At 37.9% G+C, this 18,197-nt stretch overlaps 2 protein-coding genes across 2 annotated transcripts; both read right to left on the reverse strand.

Annotated features, from left to right (window-relative positions):
• Positions 1–201: 201 nt before the first annotated feature.
• On the reverse strand, positions 202–8,764 carry LOC139936633 (transmembrane protein 272-like). Its single transcript, XM_071931488.1, has 6 exons — positions 8,637–8,764; positions 6,953–6,998; positions 5,661–5,762; positions 4,694–4,750; positions 3,899–4,126; positions 202–3,113 (listed from the first exon to the last, which is right to left on the reverse strand). The coding sequence occupies exons 1-6, from the start codon at positions 8,655–8,657 to the stop codon at positions 2,908–2,910; spliced, it is 660 nt and encodes a 219-aa protein (XP_071787589.1). The 5' UTR covers positions 8,658–8,764; the 3' UTR covers positions 202–2,907.
• Positions 8,765–10,989: 2,225 nt separating this feature from the next.
• LOC139936143 (transmembrane protein 272-like) lies at positions 10,990–18,117 on the reverse strand. Its single transcript, XM_071930884.1, has 6 exons — positions 17,872–18,117; positions 15,580–15,637; positions 14,329–14,433; positions 13,843–13,902; positions 12,210–12,431; positions 10,990–11,844 (listed from the first exon to the last, which is right to left on the reverse strand). Exons 1-6 carry the CDS (start codon positions 17,890–17,892, stop codon positions 11,630–11,632), a joined length of 681 nt encoding a protein of 226 aa, XP_071786985.1. The 5' UTR covers positions 17,893–18,117; the 3' UTR covers positions 10,990–11,629.
• Positions 18,118–18,197: the final 80 nt, after the last annotated feature.

The raw sequence follows: 18,197 nt of genomic DNA on the forward strand, positions 1-18,197 counted from the left end.
TCACACTTCGAGGCTCAAAATGCGCCCCTACTGGATAAAAAGTTCTGTGCAAACGTTGTGTGCTATGAGGGTTCCGTAAGCGCAGAATTCTGTGGTAAGCGGCGCCATGAAATTGGGCCCAGTTAACTTTTCTCACTTTGTAACCACTTATTTATTTTTATCAAAGCTCAAAGAACAAAGAGCTCATCATGGACTCCATGGTTTTTCATCATGTGAAGCGCCTTAGTTTGATAATTATTTTAATTGGCGAAGGCGGGGATCACTTCCAGTATATAACAAAAACGGGGCGGGGCAGGCCGGGGGCTGTACAGTGTTTATTAGTGACTGTGTGTCTGGTGACTTGCATAACAAAAATATAAAAAACATCCCCACCAATGACAAATTGTAAATAGAGCATAAACATAATGTACAACAATTGCTTATCTCCACCAATGAGCTTAATGTCGGACAAAATAAAACAGTACAACTGTGTTCTGCTAAGAAGTAGGCCTATATGCCAATGACAGTATTTTATTATTAAATGCAACATACTATGTTATTATGGCGAAGAGAAGCAAACATGATTAAATCGTTATTGCTTCTCTTCGCCATGGAGGATTGTGCATGCTTTTTGTATGTATAATCTAACAACATTAATAATTGTTATCTAAAAATGAATCTAAATGTATTGTTAATGAACTAAATGTAGATGAATTTTATAAGTGTAAATAACAATCAAGTTAAAATAATCATGATGTTTGCCTTTCTTCGCTTGCTTTTATAAACATAACAAAATTAACAATGGTTAACTAAAAATGAATCTAAATGTATTTTCTAATGAACTACATGTAAATGAATTTTAAAGTATATAAGTAACCAATCAAGTTATTATACATTGATTAGAAATTACGAAAGAGACCGAACGTGACCATTGTTTTTCCCTTCGGTGTTCATTCCCTTAACAAGTCATGGAGGCAGAAGACAAGGTTAACCTTTTCATTTAGACACTGAGTGTTTCCTTACTGGCGTAAGCATTTCACCGAACTGTCATCAATTCATTTATTGCTCATCATTACATTTGTAAAAGCATCACTTTCAGGTGATTTCTACAACATCAGAGTCAGACATACGGTAATACTTATTTTCTTACAAAATGTTATACTATGTCCAAACATTCTAACTACGTCGTATACACCCAAAAAATCCAAACTTCAAATTTTCGAGATTAAAAAGATTTTGTACAATGTGAAGAGAACGAGTATGATCAGAGAACAAGATGCTAAAAAAAATAATATCTTGAATAATTTTCACTCTTTATACCGACATTATAAAGCACTGAATTTTATATAGTTATTCATTCATCATGTGTTCATTCAACACAGCTCTAACTCATTCTTAATATTTACAAAGAGATTAAGTCTTTTGTTTTTGTTTTTGTGTTCTGATCCACTAGAAAGAAAACCACTATAAATTTAGGGCTTTGAACTACCACAAGTATTTCATGGGGTAATTGTTGTACATAATGTAAAAACATTTTATTACGGTTAAAGAGTTGATATAATAGGTAAAATAAAATTAGAGTAAATTGAGTTAATTTTACAGACACGAAATAACAAAAGTCCAATTATACACAATATGGCATCGCTATTTCATTTGTTTGAGAGCAGTTAAATTTATTTTTCATGGAATCATAGTAAACGTCCCACCTTTTGACCACTTCTCAGTTCAGCCTGGCCTATAAATGGGTCAGGTGCCCCAAGTCAATTCTGACTAGGATTTATCTAGAGTGAACCTTCGGCCCATCTTCTGCTTGTTATGATACCGGTCGGTACATTATGCTTTAATGGGAAGGTACACGTTTGGTAATTACTCAAAACAAATATCAACTTAAAAACTGACTTGGTAACGAGCATTGGAGAGCTGTTGATAGTATAACACATTGTGAGAAACGGCTCCCTCTGATGAAGTAGCATAGATTTTGAAATAGAGGTCATTTCTCACTTAAATAATAAAAGACTTCTAGCTAGAAGTCTTTTATTCATATCTGACAGCACACAAATTTATCCAACAAGGGTGTTTTTTCTGTCATCATTTTCTCCCAACTCCGATGACCAATTGAGCTCAATGTTCACAGGTTTGTTATTTTATGCATAATATGCTGAGATACAACAAGTGAGAAAATTGGTCTTTGAAAATTGCCAAAAGTGTACCTTCCCTTTAAAGGGACATGCTGCCTTGGATCGGTCGAGTTGGTCCAAAATGCAAATGGTTAGAAAAATGTTGTAAAAGTAGAATATAATGATTCACACAAACGTGCCTCAAAATTGAATGGTTTTTCTTTAAGCAAACTAATACGGCACGCCATTTTGTGGTTGATTCTATTGACTGGCCGATCGTGTTAGTTCGCTATAAGTAAAAGGATAACCACGCAATTTCGAGGCATAAATATGTGTTGATAATTATATTCTACTTTTAAAATACCTTTCTTACCATATCAGTTTCATAGCAACAAAAGGTTTCAAACGCTTTTCATGGATCAACTCGACTGATCCGAGGCAACATGTTCCTTAAACATGCAGTCAATGCATCTGACATGTATAAATATAACAAAATCCCGGTTGTCTGAGAAAGAAAGAAATCATTCAATATGTCACATTTTAAAAGACATAAGCGAAAATGAATTCAAGTTAAAAGCCTGCCAGAAAGACAATCTAAAAAGAATCTGATTCTTTATACTAATTTGTTATCGAAGTTAACAGCATTTCGCTCAAACATTTTTGTCAGGGTGTGGCGTCACAGACATTTTCACTTGGGGCCTAGTGGTAGCAAATTAAACAATGGGGGAAGCTTCCGATAACAAATCCCGCCCCCTATACCACCCACTGGTTACATCACTCCGTGTAAAAGCTTACTTTCTTCAAGAAAATGCTAATGGTTGTACATCTCTGGAGTCTTCCCTACTGTGAAGGCAGCCACACAGCAACAGCAGCAGCACAGGACGATTCCGAGTGCCACGAGACCGTACACTGATACAATCGTGCCGAAGGTAAACCAATATAGAGAGTGCCGACAGTAAGTCACGGCTGTTGGGTCGGTAGTATTCGGAGTCAACACACGAAAGACCCATACGTTGCCTTGAGAGAGAAACAAAGAAGAAAAGTAAGAACAACAATCAGCTCCAAGCGCTTCACACTCCGAAGAGCCGCGTCCCATAGCACTCATTAATATTATTTCATAATAATGCTTTTATGGGAAGGTACACGTTTGGTAATTACTCAAAACAAATATCAACTTAGAAACTGACTTGGTAACGAGCATTGGAGAGCTGTTGATAGTATAAAACATTGTGAGAAACGGCTCCCTCTGAAGTAGATTTTGAAATAGAGGTCATTTCTCACTAAAATAATAAAAGACTTCTAGCTAGAAGTCTTTTATTCATGTCTGACAGCACACAAATTCATCCAACAAGGGTGTTTTTTCTTTCATCATTTTCTCCCAACTCCGATGACCAATTGAGCTCAATGTTCACAGGTTTGTTATTTTATGCATAATATGTTGAGATACAACAAGTGAGAACACTGGTCTTTGAAAATTGCCAAAAGTGTACCTTCCCTTTAAAGGGACATGCTGCCTTGGATCGGTCGATGTCGTTCTCAGAGTTTAGCTCTCTATGAACCCAAACAGCACTTAATATATAGTTTACAGTAAGCGATTAATACCTCAATTTTTGGCGAAGCGTTTAAAAACTCAATTTTCGACGTCAGACGCCAAAAGTTGAGATAGGCCTATTACTCGCTTACTGCAAACTGCGTACACATGACATAATTTGACAAGTATAGGTTAATAGTGCTTGCAAGTCCAACAGCAGTGGATTCATGCTTTGGGATCCAGAAAGCAATCCAGCAATGATTGAACTTACCAGCAATGAAGAACGCGAAGATGACCAACCCAAGCAAAGAGTTGATGCCGCCAATCACCTTTTCAACTGTGGTGCGCTCTTCCATTAAATTTTGGCCCCTCTTCTCACAGCACCTCTTAATTCGCAAGGAATGAGTAATCATGATTTGGAGTGTGCATAAACTTCCTTGCACAATCATGTAGATGGGGATGAATGGCTCGACGGGGCATTCATCCAAATGAATAGCGCCTATCGGTGGGAAAACCGTCAAAATGGTTAAAAGTGAATGAACAAAATCTGCACTGCCTATCTGTCGTGGCTTTTGCTTAAAGCTTTAACAGGCACCGTTCGAACGCGTTCGTGGTAAGCAGATCCATGAATTTTGACCAAGTTGGATATGTAACAAACTGGCCAGTGCACTCCGTACATGACATCACAACATTGCAAATCAAGAGTAGTCCTATTATGTTGCCTACTTGTATTTCAAGTATGCGTCCAACTCATCACCAGTTTGCAGAAACGGTATCAAAATAGTCCGACTATTATAAATCCGATAATATTTTGTTCAATGTTTGGTTTTAATAAATAGGCCTACACACAATTATCTGCTTATACAGTTGTTACTCGACTTTGTGTGAATTGTTCCTTAATAAACTTTTTTTGTTCAATTATTAGTGGTTTATTTCATTCTGCCCTTTAGTATAGAGTCTGTAAATGTAAAAATTGCTTTTGTGATATATGTCCATCATATTCAACCCACAAAAATGTTGTCACTAAAATGCACTCAAAATCATCATGCACGTGTTCAATACTTACCATTGATGAGCATAGCTAATGGAAGTCCCAACAACCATGGCAGTAAAATAACTGCATCTGTAACAAATGAGCGAGCGAGAGTAGAATCAAATCATTTATTATTTACAGCTAGGCGTCATAGATACTGGTGTCTTCATTCGCTCGGCCCCAGCGGCCAGTCTATCCAGGACCGCTGGGATGGGTTAATCGCTTGCACAGATTCTTGTTCAGGAAGTACGTCATGCGCACAGTGCATATAAATATGGCTCAGTGTGAGTGTGATGCATGATGGGACTGTGCATTATTAAACCAAACAGTGCATGATACGTTTGCCCATCCCAGCGCCTTTGGTTAAAGCAAGGCGCTGGGGACGAGCGAAGTGTCTTCATTCTGTACTTATGACGTCGTGGGTTTTTTCCCGGCTACGGGCTTCGGTTGATGTTGGAAAATGCTTGTACACTGCTCCAAACTTTATGAAGGAGCCCAGCAGGCCAAAGGTTGGAACTCCCAAACTCCCTCTCCATTGTTTTCATATTTTTTCCCCATTGTTATGGCGATTTGAGTAGGAACATCGTGATAATACGCCACCTTCGTACAAACTCCTCCAGCTATTGCTATTTACCGTAACTGGGGCAGCCACTGAAGGACACCGGCTACTTGTGTTTGTCATGATATAGATGAAAGTGTCAAAAGCCCTCGATTTTTCATGTATGAACCATTTTTTCCACAGATTGTCCTACGGCAAAAAAGTCCGCAATAGTCGTAGAGCGTCCCTTTTCAAAGTGAGTTGATGGACTATGTTATTATGAACCTTCCTGCTGGCTATGTCACTGACAATTGTATAAGGCCAAACATGTGAAGAGCAAAGCGAAAAATTATTTCCGTAACAAACGTACAATATAATAAAACAAATTAATGGGGGTAATGTTGATGCCTGATGGAGATAGTCACGGTTAACACTTAGACATAGATAGAATGGTGTTCTTACATGAGCCCATGATCTTGGCAGCATTGCCGGCGTATTTTGCGTTGTTATCAGACTCGTTCTTTGCATCTTGAATTTGCTGGAAAATAGGCTTATTGGTGGGGGCTGCAAAAATAAAAATTACATTATATTAACAAGCATTGTTAAGTTATAAACATGTTATAAAATCAATTTCACCTGTGTGTCAATATGTGTTTGCAGGACCAGATGTGAAGGGGGACAAAAACGTGAAGGGACATAATGTTTAGAGATATCATTTTGTTAAAGTAAATTATTTGCCCCTTTCTCCTGTGATTGTGTTGTAGGCCCTATAATAAAATAAACTGAACTGTTTTCCGCAATCGGCAAATCCTAAAGAAAGCCAATCGGTGCAAGGAACTGGGCAGGGAATACTTTAAAGGAATTGAAAATGTGTACACCAATATTGATTTGTTGTTGCTATCGTGGAACGAAAGCTTGGATTTAAGAAAGGGCATTTTGAGCTCAATAAATGCACCCACCACCACAATGTATCTTTATTCTGTTCTGGAACTTCTGAGAATCTCAAGAATTCTTGAGATTATTTTAAGGGGAGGTCCCTACTTTGTTCATTAAAAACATTTGGTTTGTCCACCAGAACTATCCCTGTCACATTTTACTGTAAGACGTTTGTGGAGGGCTCACGGCAACTGATAACCCAGGCTTCACAGGGGTGCGTTTATGGGCTTGCGGTCTTTGGCTAAATTAGGTGCCGTATTGCAGACTTCTCATTTACATCAATAATGTATAATGATTTATAAAGCCACATTTTCCATTATAAAATATATTTATAAAATACAGCTAATGAAACAACAAATAATGCTCTCAACACGTACGCACACTTTTGTCTCACCCCAACATTTGAGGACTTCTCTTGTTCTGTTTTTGTTTGCACTTCATTTTTTTGTCTCTAAAGCCACCCCCCCCCCACTTTTTGGTTTGTTTATAGAACCGGTTTTTTTATACAAAGTGAATCTGAAAACTTTATCTCTGTCAAATTTGATCCGTTTTGTTATACTTTCAGTGTCATAGGGTAGCCCCACCCTCACCTATTCCCCATGGTATTTGCCAACAGCTACAAGTCCTAGTGAGACTGATGCTCTTGATACAATCATAGAGCTAGGTTCTATACTAGCTCTATAATGGGGGACCTTGAGACACCCTCGTATACAAAGGACGATCCACCCCCACAAAGTTCTCAAGACCCGAAACAAATTCCCTCGTGTTAAAAAAAAGAACATAATATGGGACGTGTGACCTTTGTCAAATATATATACCTGAATTGCATTCATCCTTGCTTGCTAGCTGCATTGAACTCGTATTCTGAAAGAAATATATAAAGCAAACTCAAAGATAGAAGATGTTCTTCAAGTATGTGGATGTCAGACCTCCTCTGTGCTACTACTTTGCGTAGGTAAACATTCCGGACAATGGGCAAACAGTCAGAGTGAAAGCAAAGAGCTAGCTCTATGGTGGAACATGGAGGTAGGATGGGTGGAAGTTAATGGAAAAGGAAGCCTGGTGGTGGTTGAAGGACGTTTCGCAAGGAAAGTAAACACTTCAAACAATGGGGAACAAAACGGCTACTTTGAGTTAAGAACTGGTTGCGTAACAACCATGTGTGCATTTTGCGTTTGGTTACCATGTTGCTATTTGTCAACTACATGCAATGGGTCTGCCATATAAGGCATTAAAGAAAGGCTAGTAGCCTGTGTTCAGAAACACAACGGTTACAATGGTTATCTTCATACTTCTGCCAAATTTATTTCCCAGCGAAATATTACCCGCATGTAGATTCTACCATCGAAATATGCTTAGCCAGTGTTGCTATTCTATAATTTGGGTGTCAGGACACTTCGTATATATGGACACTTCGTACCCTTTGCAAGGTACGAAGTGATTTTGGACACCTCGTACATGGACACTTCGTACCTTCTACACAAGACACTTCGACCATTTTCTATCTCGTACTAATTCGGAAAGACTGTACTATAACAAATATGTTTTCAATCCAAAGGGAAAATAAATGAAGATAGTCTTTCAAAAAACAAAACAAAAAAACAAACTGTATCTGAAATGAAAAATCGATAGAGACTTCATTGCTATGATAAGTGGCATTTGGATACGAAAGTTCTTTCCTTCTACTTTCTCCAATAACTTCAGATTTTGTGTATGAATTTTTCGGCAATTTTGTAAGGTAAAAGATAAGGGTACAGTGTGGGGGAAGATTGGACATAAACAGTTTTTTGATAATTAAAATTTACCATAGTTTGTCACATGTGCTCACTGATACTAAAGGTTGTTTATATTTTCACATTTTAATGAAATTTCAATGGTTTTTGACAATTTCCAGATACTAAAACTTGTAAGATTAGCCGTGTCCAAGGCTCTTTACGCAAGCACCGGCCCGCTCTGACTTCACGAAATGCATAGATACTATACCGCACGGCACACAACAGTACTTGATACCGCGGGGTCGAAGCATGGCTTTCGAGGTATCAACGAGGTTACAAAACGAGGCCGGATCAAGTACTGTTGTGTGCCGTTTTTTCGTGAAGTCAGAGCGGGCCGGTGCTTGCGTAAAGAGCCTTGGACAAGGCTAAGGTAAGATGGGATGCATGCATTGTATCAATGACGGGTCAGCGAATTATGAAATTTGCTTAATAAATATCTGTTTGGGTTAAATAGTTTCATAAACCAGATATGGACGAAACTGTTATGCATAAGGATGGGTTTGCCAGAAATGATTTTGTTTAATGTATAACTTATTGATTAGCCAATGCCCCATCTTACCTCGTATCACATCTTCCCCCAGTGTACCCTTGGCACCGACTGAACTGCGGCACACCTTTGATGAGTATTGAAAGGCGAAAAAACAGTTTACTCTAAAAATCTAGACCACACGTAAGAAACATTAACCAAATGTATATTTTCGGTATGGAGATAAACATGTTGATTTACCTTGTCGGTGTTTCCGTCCATGTTGATTGTTTTGCTGTGGCTGTGTGATGGCTGGATTGGGTTGTTGTTCTTAAGTGAGCAGCAGAATGTGAAATGACGACAACGCGAATACAACGGTCACTAATGCCGTATGTTGACTGACATGCGCTTTATAATAAAGGGACAAGGATCAGTGAGGCATGACCACTCTACAACGATTGACAGCCTACTGTCACAGGGATTTGTGAAACGAAACACTTAACTACGAAGTGGAATTTTCCATAGGATGACGAGTTATCTCGAGTTAGGACCAGCATAGGACTATCCATGCAATTGTATTTCTTCTAGGACTAGTCCCAACTCTTTGTGAAATCGACCCCTGATGGAATTTTTCATAAGGTGATGACTCCGTCGTTTTCATTGAATTTGAAGCACAAAGGTGTTTGTGCTGCAACATTAATCTTTTGTGGATGTTATTCATCAGCAGCAGTTCACGGTATTATGTCTTTTTCTTTGAATTGGGAAAAAATCAATGATGCGATATATCAACCGATGCCCTAATTATCTTCATTTGTTTATAAAAATTATTAAGTATACAAACATAAATTGAAACTTGATGGACATTGAAATGTTCACACCACACACCGATGTTCAATGACTTCAACTGGTCCCTTTTGTTTTGAGTTTTTCCTCTTTTCAAGGTAAACGAGAAAGAATGGTTTCCCGGTGAAGCCATACGTGGAAGAAATATATGCAGTGACTACAAGTGTTCTGTGAGACTCTGTGTATGACTCTTTAGCCAGCAGGTGTCTTAATTTTATTCACGATTTTTTTTATGACATTTTAAAAATTACCATGGTAATTTGCACACACACAAACATTTAATAAAAAGTGTGAATAATTATTGGCTTTTCATTCTGATATTATTTATTTTTAATAAAAATAATTACCCAAAATATTTATAATAAAGCGTAAAAATAAAAAGTCATAATTGAATCACCAATACGAGGGTTAAAAAAAATCTCAAAAAATCTCAGAGCCTTTAAGCCTACTGTATTTTTTTTCCAGAATACTCAGCAGAATGTTCAGTCACATGATTAAATCATCGTGAATTGTTAAAGGAACACGTTGCCCATGGATCGGACGAGTTGGTCAAAACAAAAGCGTTTGTAACCGTCTTTTATAAAAAGCATATGGTTGGAAAGATGTTTTAAAAGTAGAATACAATGATCCACACAAGTTTGCCTCGAAATTGCGTGGTTTTCCTTCTACTGTGCGAACTAACATGGTCGGCCATTTATGGGAGTCAAAATTTTGACCCCCATAAATGGCCGACGTGTTAGTCGACGAGGTAAAAGGAAAACCACGCAATTTCGAGGCATGTTTGTGTGGATCATTGTATTCTACTTTTACAACATCTTTCTACTCATATGCATTTTATAAAAACGGTTACAAACGCTTTTCAAAGACCAACTCGACCGATCCAAGGCAACGTGTTCCTTTAATTGAAATAGTGTTTGATGAAACTTTTTCGGTTTTTTTATATGGCCTCAACATTATGACATATTTTTGTACCTTGTAGAAATGCCTAAAATACCAAACTTTTTGCATTTGCAAGTGCAAATAACCAGTGGAGCCTTACGTGTTTTTTAGTTTTGGTCAAGGGAGAGGAGACTCTTTGCTTGGCAGATAAAACCAAAATTTTTGTATCTAGGGACTGTTTACATCGCGCACAGAGAGGTAAAAGATTTGCCACGATTTTAGGGACACCTTGAAAACAGGACCTCCTACTGACGATATAATGATAAAAAACACAGCTGTCTACTGAGTTTTAGTCTGAAAGCTTACTCATCATGGATCATATAGGCCTACTAAAACCATGTGTGAAATAATTTTCTTCTGAATAAGAGGAAATTCGAGAAATCAAGAAAACTGTAGGCCCTATATCTGTTAACCCCCCCCCCCCCCAGCTGTCGGCTGTTACAACCCAAATATGGTGGCCCTGAGGGACATTGAACAGATATATTTACGTGAATGGATTTTTCCAAAACCGCAAATATTCACGTAATATTTGCGATTTGTGACCAAACGCAAATGTTTACGTAAATATTCACGATATGTGCCAAAATCGCAAATATTCACGTAAAAATTCACGATTCGCGATTTGTGCCCGAATTTTGTTATTTTAAGAGCACCATTTATAGTTTTCATCTTAAAAATAAAAACAACTGCTCTTGAAAATAAAACTAAAAACTAAAACTACTCTCCAAAATAAAGCACCGATTGCACTTGCGGACTTTTGTGCGAATAATAACAATACCATTATATTAAATACTTTGTTAGGAGTACTGTAATAATAGGGTACAACGAGAGGTTATTGGAGTACGAAGATATACACCCTCAACATGCTCACATTTTATTCCACTAACACATTTCCACAAATTACAAAACAACATTGTTATGCATAAAGACAGAATAAGAATAAACTATCGGGAGAGCGCGTGGAGGTAAGGCCCCCAACATAAGTCAGCTAGCTGTAACGATTTGCCTTTACATATCAAAATACATAAACAAAGGTAAGTTCTTAGGACAACAACATACGGACAGACGGACAATGACAAAATAAAATGTCAAATTACGCAAAAACTTAAAAGAAAAGTATAGAAACTAATGTTACCATAACAGGAAATAATGACCTTTTTATAAAATGTTTTAATCCTAACCACACCGAAGATGAAGCTCTGATAGACAACCGAATTCCAAATAGTGGTACCCGGGAATTGACACGGTTTAAATGATTAATTGCGCACAATTTACTGTATTTCAATCGGATTGAATACCAATATCATTAATCGCAGCTAAGTGCAAGACCTCTTTTTAAAACTTTGTTAAATTCCCCGGCTTACTACAGACTGCATGCAGAACAAAATGATGCTCAACGCCTAGATGTTTATTTATTCACAGTGCTCTGTTGTATAGTGTCACTCGGAAGTGGTAGTCTTGGCTCAAGTCGTTTAACTCTTATCTTGAGAGTTTTCAGTCGCATTCCTTGTAGCGTAAGCAGCCGCACAGCAGCAACAGCAGCAACACATGAAGATACCGAGTGCTAGTAGACCATACACTGCTACGATCGAGGCGAATGCAAACCAATATATAGTGGGTTGGCAGTAATTCGCGGCTGTTGGGTCGTCGAAATTCGGAGTATACACACGAAACACCCATACATTGCCTTGAGAAAGAAACAAAGAAAGTAAGAACAATTCATATTAATCAGTTCAAAGCCCGTCACCCGGGTTCATGCACAAAACGACGGATCTATGAGGACCAGAACTTAAGCCCAAAGACTCAAATATCATACCAAAGTGATCTACTGGTACCACTCTCAGAATTTAGCTCGTTTTGAACGAAAAACAGCTCTGTGTATAAGTTAAAAATCGCTGACGACAAAAGTCGAGTTATCAATCGCTAACCGCGAATCGCGCGCTCATGACATATTTGACAAGAGGCCCATTTTATATATAGTGCTATTACTTAAGTCCACCCCGATCTAGTGCTTTTGGACCAAGAAATCAAATCAACAATGATTGAACTTACCAGCAATAAAGAAAGCGAAGGTGAACAACCCAATCAAAGAGTTGATGGCATCAACCACCTTTTCAACTGTGGTGGCTTCATCCAATGGTCCCCTCTTCTCACAGTGCCTCTTCATTCGCAAGGTATAGTCAATGATGATTTTGAGTACGGAGACACTTCCAGCCACAACCATGTAGATAGGGATGAAAGGCTCGACGGGGCATTCGTCCAATCGAACAGCGCCTATAGGTGCCAAACAAATTCAAAATGGTCACGTTGAAGAGAATAAACGGTATCTGCACGGCATACTTCGTGCTTACCTAGTGTGTGCTTTAACGGACACCGTATGATAACTTACGCAGATATTGTTAGCAGATCCATGAAATTGGACCAAGTTGGATAAATTGCATTGCAAATCAAGAGTTAAATTGCAAATCAAGGCCTACAGTATAAAATTTAAAGTTTGCGTCCGAACACATTGTTGCAGAACAAAACGGTGTCAAAATAGTCCAGTAATGATTTTATGGCCAAAATTATGCAACAAAATCCGTGTCAGTACGGAAGCGTATTGCCGCCACCTGGATTTTTCTTCTTCTTCTCATTTATCGTGTACGTACACGATAACTTATTATGCATGTACACGTAAATCCAAGCTTATCGTGTACGTACATGATTAAAATATATTGGCACCTTGATACTTTGAATATTTAATACATTGTTGCGGAGGATTTCCTGGTTCCAAGAGACATTTGCATGTAAATTTGGTGTGAAATCATCAATTCTACAACTATCAGGGCGTGTGCACACATAGTGAAAGAAGAGGCGAATATGGAAATTTTTGATTTATGCAAACTATGCATATTTTCCGTAATTCCTTTTTTCTTACTTTACTTTGGAGGGTTTTCAGTGACATTAACATGATAAGTTGTTGTGTACGTACACGATAACTTTGGATTTATCGTGTACATACATGATACGTTTTTGGATAGTTTATCGTGTACATACACGATTATCGTGCACATACATGATAAGTTATAGTTGTTTGGATTCATTGTGTACGTACACAATAATTTATCGTGTACGTACACGATACGAGAGGGACAAAATATTCATGTGGCGGCAATACGCTCCCGTTTAAAGCAACACTAATAGCTGTGATGCAAGTTTCAGCACAAGCCATTTTACTCTATTTGTTAATGTAAACTGATAATAAAAGTGCACACTAATCTGCTTATCAATTGTAATTGTATTGTTACTCTGGTTTGTATTGACCGTTTTAATTACATATTGTTTTGTTTAATTATTAGTGGCTCAATCCTTTATTTAACTTCGATGTGTACAAATGGGTTTATAATACAAGATAGTGTAGTTTTGCTTTTGAATGGGCAATTCCATCTATCTTTTTATCTAACATTGTGCCCATATACAATACCACAACAACACATTGAACGACCCTTGTAAACATTTTGACTCACAAACAGCGGAGCATGCACGTACAAATGAGCTGCGTGTCGTGGAATGGGCTATCGGATTTTTTTTTTTTAAGAGAAGAAATTTGCCGCATTTCAAATCAATGAAAAATAATCAAGTCCGATTCAACTGCTCTGTGCCTGCACCCATGTAGTGATCATGCATTGCATTGTTTAATACTTACCATTGATGAGCATGGCTAGTGGTAGAGCCAACATAGATGGCAGTAAGTATAAAATCCAACCTGTATGAGCGAGAATAGAACGAAATCATTGAGACGTAAAATGAACTGACGGACTAGTCATATCAAGTTTCGTTTTTGCTAGTCACTCACATTGTTAAGGCCAAACTTGTGGAGAGCGAAGGGTAACAGCAGAACGTACATAAGTACCCCCCTTCATTGATTTAAAATTATTTGTTCATGGTGTTGTTTTAAAAGTGCAAATGCGAGATCCGGAGACTTTCACGGATAACGCTTAAGCCTGCGAACGCGATACGAATTTTGACGTCACAAAACTTGCAAATAATTCGTCACAGCTGATCTTTGTTCAATCCTGCGAAACATTCGCTACGAAAACAGCCATATGTGACGTCACACGTATCACATTCGCAGGAAGTGTGAACCGGGCTTTAGATAGTCTTTATGGATGATATAGAATGGTGTTCTTACGTGAGCCACCCACTATTTTGGCAGCTTTGGCGGCGTATTTCGCGTTGTTGTCAGACTCTGTCTTTGCATCTTGAACTTGCTGGAACATAGGCACATTTGTGGAGCCTGTAGAAATAAAAATGAAGTTGATAACCCTTATTAAGTTACAGTTTATAGACCAAAATCACTAGGGTATACATTTTGTTTCAGCAGAAACATATTCCTTCCATAGGAAGAAGATGAAAATAACATGTACATGTTTAAAGATATCTTCTTCTTCTTCTTCTTGTCTTTTTTAAAATTTATTTTAAATATATTTTCGCAGTCTTTCATGGTGGTCTGTTTCTGTTCCCTATCTTATTTTACTTAATCTTCAATGTATGCTTTAATTTTCTTTCCTAAGAAGATTCTATTTTACTATTTTTATTGTTAACTTTGTACATATCAGATTGTTTTTATATAGGCTATATGAATATGTCTAATTGTATATTTTGTATCCTTTCCTGTAATTGGCGGCTCGTCCGCTGTTGGTTTGGTCAATAAATATAAATAATGTGTAAGCAGTTGCGCCTCTCTCACTTTTGTTCTGTTTTTGGCCATCGTTATTAATGAACACAACTAAAAATTCCCAAACCCCACAATGCTTAAAACATCAAGGATGCTGAGAAAGTTGCGTGCTTGATACAAAATACAATGTAGGGACCTTTAGACACTCTGTAAACGTACAAAAATGATCGAGCCACCCCGAAAAGTTATCACTTAAAGATCCCGGACACTATTGGTAAATGTCAAAGACCAGTCTTCTCACTTTATATGCATAAAACAACAAACCTGTGAAAATTTGAGCTCAATATTGGTCATCGAAGTTGCGAGATAATAATGAAAGAAAAAACACCCTTGTCACGCGAAGTTGTGTCCTTTCATGCTTGATTTCGGACCTCAATTAATTCTTAATCTGAGGTCTCGAAATCAAGTTCGAGGAAAATTACTTCTTTCTCGAAAACTACGTCACTTCAGAGGGAGGGATTGTGTCCACTGCCTTTAACAGAACAAATTCCTGTTACCATGCCGAAAAAAATACCATTAATTGGTTGAAAGTTAGTATATTCCCTATATAGAAAGCCATCCGACCAAAACAAAATCACATTTAAAACTATACTAAATAAAAGGTGTAAAATGATGAAGTTTAATGAAGTACCTTTTGGCACTGGAAAGGTATGCAAAGTATAACTGTGTCCTATGGGACATGTGACTTAAGTCGGAGGTATATACCTGATTTGGATCCCGTCGCGCTCGTTAGGTGCGTAGAGCTCGTAGCAGTCATTTTAATCTGAAAGGAATGTACAAATAAAGCAAACTCAACAGTTAAATAAGACGCTTTAAGTGCTGTATATACAGTGAAGGTTAGAGCTCCTACTTTGCATAAATAAACTTTCCATACAAACAGGCATATCGAAAGTTAATGGAAGAAACCTGGTAAGTGGGGTTTGAAGAACGTTTCGCAGGAAAGTAAACATTTCAAACAATTAAGTATATGGCTGAGTTTGAACAGGTTGCGTCACAACAACGGGGCGTGCATTTGGGGCTCGGGTAATACTATGTTGCAGCGTGTGCTATTTTTAACAACAAAGAAAGGATGCTTGTTGTATTTTCCAACCAGATTTTGTTAAAGTGAAGTTGCGTAGATAGTTTTATGGGTGTGTGTGTATGTGGACACTTGTTCATCACAAATTTGAATATGAGAAGCGTTACCGCGGTAACGCTCCTTCAGAGTTTGCATTATATAGGGATTATTATTCCTGCACTGACATGTCCCTCTGGAGTTTCTGCAATTTTGTAAAAAATCGCGACCTTTTAAAATTAAATTTGTACCAAGTTAATTATATTGCATTCTCTAAAGATTTATACAAGGTACAAAACCATCGAACGGTTCCAAAAACCAAAGGTATACAATATGCATGTGTCTATCTTGGCCAACCTTTTTAACTAATGCGCATCATACGATGGATGTGGTTCCACAAAATGGAGAAAATGGCTATAGTTTAAAACGCGTTCACTCGGAAGTCAGGATCGATTTGACTGCGGACAGAGTTTAAAAATGCACATTAAAAGGGATTGGTATTAAATTTATCAGAACTTCATTATAAACAAATAACTTCTCTTTGATTACGAGGGCATAAGCCTTGAATTTGTTATCAGTTATCAGCGAAGTGTTACGTAACATAAGTGTGCGCTGCGGATGAGCACCAGCCTGCTTTTAACCTCAATGCTGAAGTTGGAAGAGCAATGGAAGGTGGAATTTTCCGTGTTTGATGAAACGCCTACGCTGTTAATTTTCCTCGTTTGATGAAACGCCTACGCTGTTAACAGCATGTTACCATGGGGGCTAGTTTTGTTTGGAGGCGAAGTGTTACGTAACATAAGTGTGCGCTGCGGATGAGCACCAGCCTGCTTTCAACCTCAATGCTAAGCTTTCAGCAAACACTTCACATCTACACCCTCTGGATTGTATATACAAGGGCACGGGGTCCTCTAGTCCTCTCAAAAAAGCTTATTTAAAATTCACAGGTTTACAGTTAAAAAAATGCATTTTATGAATTTTGTGAATGGACTTTTGTCAGTTAAAAATCACCATTATGTTTTTAATGTCCTCAAATGTTTATGCTGCCAATGCATCTCACAAAAGGGTCTGCCACAGTTTGAACATGGTTTGATGGTTTGATAATTAATCTTGCTATTAACGATAATAAAAACTAAAGTGGTACAGCAGCTTTGGATATAGTAAAATGCACTTTTGATAAACATTTCACTTTGAACCACTGGGGGGAAAAGATATAACTTTTTTATCACCAACAAATTTAATAAAAGAAGCGTTACCATAGTAACGCTTATCAAATCGTCCATTCCTACAAGCAGGTTATTCTTCCTACAATAAATATATATCTTGTGCATGTAAATCATGCTATATTGCTAACTTGGACACATGGAAAAACTTAGAAACGACAATGTAGATGCAATTTATGTTGTTTTTACGCGTTTTAGTTATAACCATAAGACGTAAATCTTAGATCCCCTTAATCAGCAAAATTGAACGGGCGTTCTTTGAGTACAGTTTTTGTTGTATTGTGGCTTCATGGGACCATGTGACACAATGTTGCCTTTGGTTATAAACCCTCCTCCGGTTATAGGCTACTAGAGCGAGAGACTCAATTGCTAGGCCTATACCATGGTTCTACCTCCATGCCTAAATACCACACTTCTTCCCTTCTACTTTCTCCAATTAGTGTCGGCGATATTGTAAGATAAACGATCACGCAAAAATACGGCACACCTTGGTGAAACATGTATAGTATCACTTTAACAACAATAGTTATTTGTAAGGCGCAGAAACTTATCCCCAAGGTGCTCAACATGCACGTGAGGGCAAACAAGAACAAACTTTAAATCCAATGTAGTGCAAACTACCTCGCAAGGCAAGGCATCAGTTTTATGAGGTCTTGGTTATTAATCTTGCAATAAAATCACATACTTTTTTTCGGAATGAGGACAAACATTTTGATTTACCTGCTCTGTGTTTCCGTCCATGTTGATTGCTTAAAAGCAGCAGAGTGTGAAACGACTTCAAGACGGAACAGTCAGCGATGCGAGCTGCATGTCCTTGTGCCACGGCTTTAAAGGGTTAAGACGGTGGGTAGGGCAGAACAGCGATGCGTGACCACTTTACGATGACCGACAGCTTGATGGGTGTGTCACATGGGAAATGTACAAACGAAACATTTACTTATTTAGATGGAATTTTCCGTAAAGAAGGGATAAGATGAATCCGTCGTTTTCACTGAAGCCCGAAGGCGTTTGTGTCAACACCTTTTTGTTTGGATGTTATTCATCAC

The sequence above is a fragment of the Asterias amurensis genome, chromosome 4 (genome assembly GCF_032118995.1).
Source record: "Asterias amurensis chromosome 4, ASM3211899v1".
Classification (NCBI taxonomy): Eukaryota; Metazoa; Echinodermata; class Asteroidea; order Forcipulatida; family Asteriidae; genus Asterias; species Asterias amurensis.